The following is an 8,054-nucleotide window of genomic DNA, read 5'->3' on the forward strand; positions in this document are numbered from 1 at the left end:
ACTGTGGTGCGGGCCTGTCCCGAGACGCAGTTAGATTATTCTAAGACAAACAGGTCCGGTAGTACCTATCCTACATTAATCCGTGGCTGCATGATCAGCGAAACTCTCGACTGCCATGTATATTTATGAAATGACACAATTTTTTGTTGTTGACTAATCACAATGACAGATTTCCGATATATTTATGGCTGCGCCCACAACTAAAACGTGCAGGATTTGTTGACGGACAAAAAAGGCTACATGCACATCCCTGTTTACAGAAGCAAGTAAATTAAGTTCACAAGTACTTATTAAATGAAATTCGCATTAACAGCAGTGGTTACGCTTATAAATTCTGCATTAATAAAGTTGATCGTATTCTCAAACTTTCTGAGGAAATTCTGGGAAAAGTGGATGTGTTGAAATCTGAAAGACTAGAGTTGGCGGACTATTATCGAAAGAGAGCGGCGTGGTTGCGCATATTATATGATAAATTTATTACACCGGTGAAGTCAACAAAGAAGCGTCCATTAATTACAACAGCTAAAAAATATCCAGTTTGTTCTGGGGATCTGGGTTAGAATAGGTCCTCAGTATCCCTTGCTTGTCGTAAGAGGCGACTAAATAGGGCGGTCCTTCGGATGAATCCTAAACAGTTAACGATAGCGGAACGTTTCCGGTTCCATAAAAGGGACCAAAAGCCCGGAGAAAGTGTACTATAATACATTGCTGAACTAAGAAACTTAGCGATTCATTGAAGAGACGCTTGATGATTCACTGCGTGGTAGATTTGTTTCAGGGCTGTGTGCTGAAAATTATTCATAAAATCTTGCTGTCAAAAGAGGAACTTGCCCTCGATAAAGCCTGTAAAATTGCTGTAGTCATGGAAACTGCAGCGACGGACGCTGTGGAACTTCAAAGACAGCGAGGCCATTCATCAGTCAACAAAATACACATTAATTCGAAACTGTCCATGGGCCCAAAGAAACATACAAAAGTAAAAACAAAATGGTGCTCCTTGTTTTCGATGTGAGTGTGACCAGTGCAAAAAGATAAACACTGTCTGTCATTTTTGCTCGATCAAAGGACACATTAAAAGAGCTTGAATGAAAAAGCGAAGAAACAAACGTGATAGTTACAAAAAAAATCTAACAGTCAAAGGGGAAAAGGATTACACAGGTTACAACAAGAATCATACTCTGATGAATCGGAGGAATTAATTTAACATATCAACATTAACAACCTCCAAGAAAAATACTCAAAACCAATCATTGCGAAACCAACTATATCTGGAAAATGCTTACACATGGAACTTGACACTGATTAGGCACTGTCTATCAATCTGAGAAGGATTATACGTTAATTTCTAAGAATACTGACACAAAACTCGAGCCATGTGGTCATAAATCTTCAGGAGAAGATGACCCTTATTGATTTTGAGGTCACGTGGTCAAGAGTCAAACTGGACAGGAATATACTGTCTACTCAATATCTTGAGAACCCTTTGCTTGACAGGCATCAAACTTGGCACACTGGTACATCTTCAGGAGAAGATGACCCCTATTGATTTTGAGGTCAGATGGTCAAAAGTCAAGGGTCAAACTGTACATAGGAATATACTGTCCGCTCAAGATCTTGAGAACCATTTGCTTGACAGACATCAAACTTGGTACACTGGTATCTTCAGGAGAAGATGACCCCTATTGATTTTGAGGTCACATGGTCAAAGGTCAAGGATTAAACTGGACATAGTAATATATTGTCTCCTATGTTTTAAGAATTATTTGCTTGATTGACACCAAACTTGGTACACTGGTACAGCAGAAGAAGTAGATGTCCCCTATTGAGTTTTAGGTCACATGGTCAATCAACTCCTGACATAACAAGATATTGTCTGCTCAATATTTGGAATTGGTTATACTACTATCAATTAAATGATGCATGCAGGAATCTTGCTGAAACTTGAAGTTTCCTAGCGGAAACTTGGCAGAAACCTTATGTATACCTAAGTTTCCGCAATGTTTCCGCAGTGTTTCAGCCTTGCGGAAACTGCATTTTACATCATGTGATGTGTATAATCCTTTTCAAATTTGCACCATGGGGGGCATACATGTATATGTTTTACAAACATCTTTTGTTATTTAATATCAGACTTGAGTGAAGCGATAACAATGACTTGAACTGGGGGACAAGTAGTAAATTAACAAAGCATTTTCAGGTATAAACTGACTCAAGATCTCCCTAAGATTTTATGTCCGCTAAAAGATCAAGTGCTAGACCCCCTTTCCACAAATTCCTGGACCCGCCTATATATTTACATGTAGTACGACCTGTGTCACAGGAAATGAATACATCGGAACAAGACCGTTAACCCCTGTCGGTGTTTTTCATTCTCGAGAAATAAAAATCTAATAGGTTTTAAATGCTAATAATATAATAAAAGATTGATTGAGTGAATAAACAGTGCTGGGTGTGTCTATGAGGTTGAATAAAACTGGGTTTATAACATGCTTCAATCTTATGAGGTTATTCGTAGAATTCATACACTAAGAATCCTTGTTCAGAAAGTTTTTGTACTACTTGCACAATTAATCCATCATAACTAGCATCCAGATCAAAAGACCCATTAATGCAATATTGCGTTAAAATCTGACAATTATTGATGATAAGTTTTTAATGCGATTAAAAATGAACAAGTCATTGTTATATGCATATCAAAGATATCCATTGGACCAAAATCATAGCCAGATCATATAAATATGAAATCCAATTGAGCTTACAATCATTATTCAATCTATAGAATAATCAAGAGAAAATATGGTATGTTGTTTACACCATTGCATTATGTTAACAGTTTCCGTAAAGAATATTCAAGACTTATTTATTTTTTCTTCCATTGGTATAGAATCAAGTGAGTAATTAACTATTCATCATTGATTGTACTAAACATATAATAATGTAACAAAAACGTAAACGTCACATACAATCATCTTACTTTCAGGCCACACGCCCGAAGACATTAGCGTTCCTTGTAGCGTGTGTCTTTAAGTTTGTTTGCATTAATGGCGAACTTAGACTCGCATCATTCAACAGGATCTACAGTAACCCATCCAATGATTTGTCGAAATATTACAGAGCAGTGGCGACAGGCTCTCTAGTACCCAGATCAAGTAGATCATTTGTACCTTCACCATCGTGGACATTTCAGCAACGAAGGAATTATGTTGGGATTAGTCCAAGGATTTCAGGATATATGAGGAATGACTGGTCTTCTACTAACAGTGTTAACAGAAATCCACCATTTCAGTTTCAGAACACCAGATCGAGATTGAGGACAAATATCGTTCTTGACAAAATGCGCCGAAATGGTAAAACCAGTAAAGAAGTTATTGATAACAGAGTGAAACGCACACAACAAAGCAGCAGACAAAAGCAGACTGCTTCTATCGCAATAAAATGGAGGCGAATTCAAACCATGCTTAAATCTATGTCACCTAGTAAGAGACATGCCCTTCTCGCCCGTTTTAAAGGCGCTCCTCGAAAGACAACCTCAAAAGAAAAATGGCGTACAATTTCAAATTCAAAAGAAGTAATGAATCAAAAGAGAACTTTGCTCAGGAAATTAGCTGTTCCGGTTGAGAAATTAGCTGTTCCGGTTGAACTGAGTTCTAAGTCTCATGATCGGTATTTGGAAAGGAGCAAGGCCGGGAAGAAAAAGACTTCGGCAGAGAAACCTTTTGAATTAAAACATCAAAAGCTTTCTCATGTTAGCGATAGAAAAAATCAACAAAAAATACTATTTCTTCAAGGCTTCAACAAATTTCTGCGACAGCGACTTGCTTCCAGACAAACCCATTCTTTCAAGCAATCTAAGAAATCTCCTAAAGGAAACAAAAAGACAAGCCAGGAACAAATAGACAATGGTGTTAATCTCGTGACGAAATCGCGCATCAAATTACACCACAATCAGACCCCCAACAGACCAACGCAATCACTTAGGAAAATTCTACCAATCCTAAAACGACATCAATTGCAGTTTCAAAAACTAAAATCTTATATTCCACCCGATAGTGTCGGCACGATGCATGCATCGAATGTTAATGGACGTGTAAATGTAAAGCAGACATCCTCAAAGCAGCCGCTATTTGTGAATTTCAAGCCATCTAGTGGTGTAGTTACTTCTATTTCATCACGCAAAAGTGACAAAAATACTAGCAAGGAAAATAAGAGCGGAGAACAAATAATGTGGGTAAATCCTTAAAATAATATATATATATATATACAAAGCACTAAAATCTAAGAACACTCAACATCCAAAGTGTCGGATCTAATAGTAGATACGAGGTCAAATAAATAAGGATATAAAAGCTTAAAAATAACCAACGACACGAACAACAGTGAATTGTCAAATTTTCGGTACAACCTGTCCCTTCCTCAGGACGATAGAATATTTACATAGAAAATATATTGACAATTCACTGGTGTCGTTGGTCATTTTTAGTGATATATATATATATATATATATATATATATATATATATATATATATATATATCCAATAATAAAAGTCAAGAAACACAAAACTCGAATAACATTTCACTGTTAGCGCTTTCGGCTTTAATGCCTCTTCAGACAGTTATAAAACACACACACACACACACACACATATTCCATACACTTTTACAATTGATATTAATTTAGATATGATATTTGTTACCGTTACAGTCCTCAAATTGGTTAGTGTTAATGAAATATTGACATAAAATACACTTTTTAGCACCACACGGCTCGCCTAAATTTTCTTTCTTCTTTTCTAAAAATAGATTAAATGTGTTTCTTATGTACCAGAATGTCTTTTATATTTTTGTCTCACTTAAAAGTCACTATGGGCATATCTCTAAAAGCATTTTATAAGGCGGTCTGCAATTTTTGAGTTGGTTTTTTTGTTGTTGTTGTTGTTTTTTTTTTTTTAATCTTATGAATATTGGGAAGTCCTTTAGAATAGTTCACCGCAAAAGGAACACGGTTACCCTGGTTCGCCTTTCTTCTATAGTATATATATATATATATATATATATATATATATATATATATATATACATGTATATATATATGATTTGTTGTAATAACGTATATGTTGTGATGATTTTGAAATATACATCATGTAATGTGTTATATTTTATATCGCTTATTGATTTTCTTCTCAATTTCATAATTTCCCTAAAACATAGTTTTCAAACATCAATGGGTACACCAGCGTTCATGTAGTTACAATTAAAAACTGTTAAAGCCAAAAAACCACTTATGTTATACTTCAATTTTTATTTACAATTTCAAGGCAACATTTTTATCAGATCTTGTTCGTAGAATCGTGACATTTTTAGTGTTGTCTTTGCAATAAATCACATTTCTTGCCAACTCGTCGGAATTCAGGTTAAGGGTTGCCACGCTACAAAGTTCACATGAATCATGTAGCCTAATGAGCTTTTCAACAATTTTCCATTATAATATTTCGTACATAAATCAATATTTGATATGCATTCTCATAATTAACATGACGCGGGGTCTTGTTATTCTGTCACTAACATTCATTCGGATCATACATCGATCATTATTTTAAATCTCATCATTTTGTCATTTGACACAACGGCTATAAACGGTATTTGCAATTTATTCATGAATAAATGATTTAAAAACCATTTGAAGTACGGTTCCTTTTTTCAATGAACATTTCTGTACATTATTATAGTACCGAGAGAACATTTTAGTATGTAGCGTCCAGCACAAAAGGTATTTTCCCTATGCATGCATTTTTGGAATATATTTTGAATTTTTTTCGGATATGTGAACATTTTATTGTACATGTACATATATTTCAATTAGTCAAATGAAATATTACGTACATGTGATACTAGAATGTCCGTCTTTTTAAAAATTCTTATTTAGAATGGATTCTCAGTACCCGTTGCTTGTCGTAAGAGGCGACTAAATGGGGCGGTACTTCGGATGAGACTGCAAAAACCGAGGTCCCGTGTCACAGCAGGTGTGGCACGATAAAGATCCCTCCCTGCTCAATGGCCATAAGCGCCGAGCATAGGCCTAAATTTTGCAGCCCTTCACCGGCGATGGTCTCCATATGAGTGAAATATTCTCGAGAGGGACGTTAAATAATATTTAATCAATCTTTTTTTCATTTGTGTCTTATTTTCTACGTCTTTTTAAAAAATATATTTACAATGAATTCACAATGAAAAATATTATTTACAATGATTTGACCGGCGGCCAGGGCGTTCCCTTCCAAACATGGGAGGTTTGGGTTTGAATATTGCGCTGAATCAAAGTACTGGTAGTGGCAGGTTATGCACCAAGCGCCCAGCATTAGGAGTCTCGCACATGCGAAGGATAGCAACCACGTGATAAGTAAAAATGATGTATTTTCACATGAATTTATTTTTCGGAACTCCTTACACCGTCATAGAATAGTTGAAAAACTCAAAGGGGTTCTGAAAGTGTCTTATGGGCATAGGGGTTAAGCCCGTTTTGACCCGAAAGTCATTGTAACCATGAATAAAGAAAGGGATCGAACTCTTAACCTACATAAAACACAACCCATTCACTTCAAACGCCTAAAAAGAATTTTTAAAAAAGCGTTTTAAAATGCGTAATATACAGGTCGCCGTGCATAAAGTATTGTCTTAACACACGTCATCCTTTCCGATATTTCGCCCGTTTATTTTTACTAGGACATTTACCGGTCCAGATCAACTGGTGGGTTTTTCCTAGGACAATAGCGAAATCCACACGAGTGGGACACATTTTGCATCTATTGTACGGCATTTCACATAAAACCCACACTTACTTACTCATATTTCAATAAAGTTCTCTGTATGCTATACCTGGGTCTTTTTTCTGCAACAACATCGACTGCTAACAAAACCAGCCATTTTGTCAATACCAAAGTCCACAAGAAAGACTGAATCTGATTGGATGCATGCTATCAAATACAAAAAGTGTCTATAAATGATTAGTTGGCGCATTAATTACAACTTCAAAACAAAAACATGTGCCTCGCGTAATGGTATATATGAAACATGAAAACAGCATTTTAAAATTATTCATATGTGTCAAATTTGATTGTTACTAAAACTATCAAATTTTGTTGACACAAATATATCTGATATGTATATATTGCATAGGCATGCTTTCAAGAATGTCATTTACACACATGACAGTTTTACTTTGTTACACAATTTTATTTGACACCTAAAAATGCTATACCTGGTAATTTTTCTTTGGAAATCAAGAATATTCAGAGAAGTAGCTTTTTTTTGGTTAAAGTACAGGAACTGTAGAAAATAATCTTGGACATGAAAAGGGTGATCTTTGTGAAGCTAATAAATATATTGTTGACAAAAAAGGGGGTCACAGTGCATTTTACATACTTGATATACAAATGCACCAATTATCAAGACAAGTGAGGCGGGGAAAGGCGGCGGGGCGGGGGGAATGTACAAATCACAAGATTGAGAAACCCTATTGAATTAATCAGCATTTCAAATAAATATTGGAATAGTTCACTCATATAGTTAAACATTTTGTAGAGCACCAATTCTTATTCTTGGCTATATAGTTGAAATACTAAAGTACATGTGATTTAATAAAATTATAAAATTCAGAGGTGGAGGGGGAAATGGTGCTGTTTCACATAAGCAAATGTTTCCATTTTGCAGTAAAAGATCACACAAATGTACTTCATGAAGGTGAATATAACGAACAGTGATCAATCTCAAAGCTCCTACAGCAATTCAAATTAGAGAGTTGGGCCAACACGGACCCCTGAATATACCAGAGGTGGGATCAGGTACCTAGGGGGAGTAAGCATCCCCTGTTGATCGGTAATCACACCCACCGTGAGCCCTATATTTTGATCATGTAAACGGAATTATCCGTAGTCAAAATTAGTGTGCCAAGAACGGCCTAACAATCGGTATGAAACAAGTCAGACAACATTTGACCCAATGATAGGTTATATTAATATTCTAGATTATTATAACGACCATAAAATTTGCGAAATA

At 35.7% G+C, this 8,054-nt stretch overlaps 1 protein-coding gene across 1 annotated transcript; it reads left to right on the top strand.

The window, feature by feature from the left end:
- The first annotated feature begins 265 nt into the window (after positions 1 to 265).
- Positions 266 to 5,678, top strand: LOC125658920 (uncharacterized). The gene is made up of 2 exons (XM_048890375.2): positions 266 to 2,799; positions 2,981 to 5,678. The coding sequence occupies exons 1-2, from the start codon at positions 2,797 to 2,799 to the stop codon at positions 4,238 to 4,240; spliced, it is 1,263 nt and encodes a 420-aa protein (XP_048746332.2). The 5' UTR covers positions 266 to 2,796; the 3' UTR covers positions 4,241 to 5,678.
- The last annotated feature ends 2,376 nt before the right edge of the window (positions 5,679 to 8,054 follow it).

Source organism: Ostrea edulis, chromosome 9 (assembly GCF_947568905.1).
Source record: "Ostrea edulis chromosome 9, xbOstEdul1.1, whole genome shotgun sequence".
Taxonomy (NCBI): domain Eukaryota; kingdom Metazoa; phylum Mollusca; class Bivalvia; order Ostreida; family Ostreidae; genus Ostrea; species Ostrea edulis.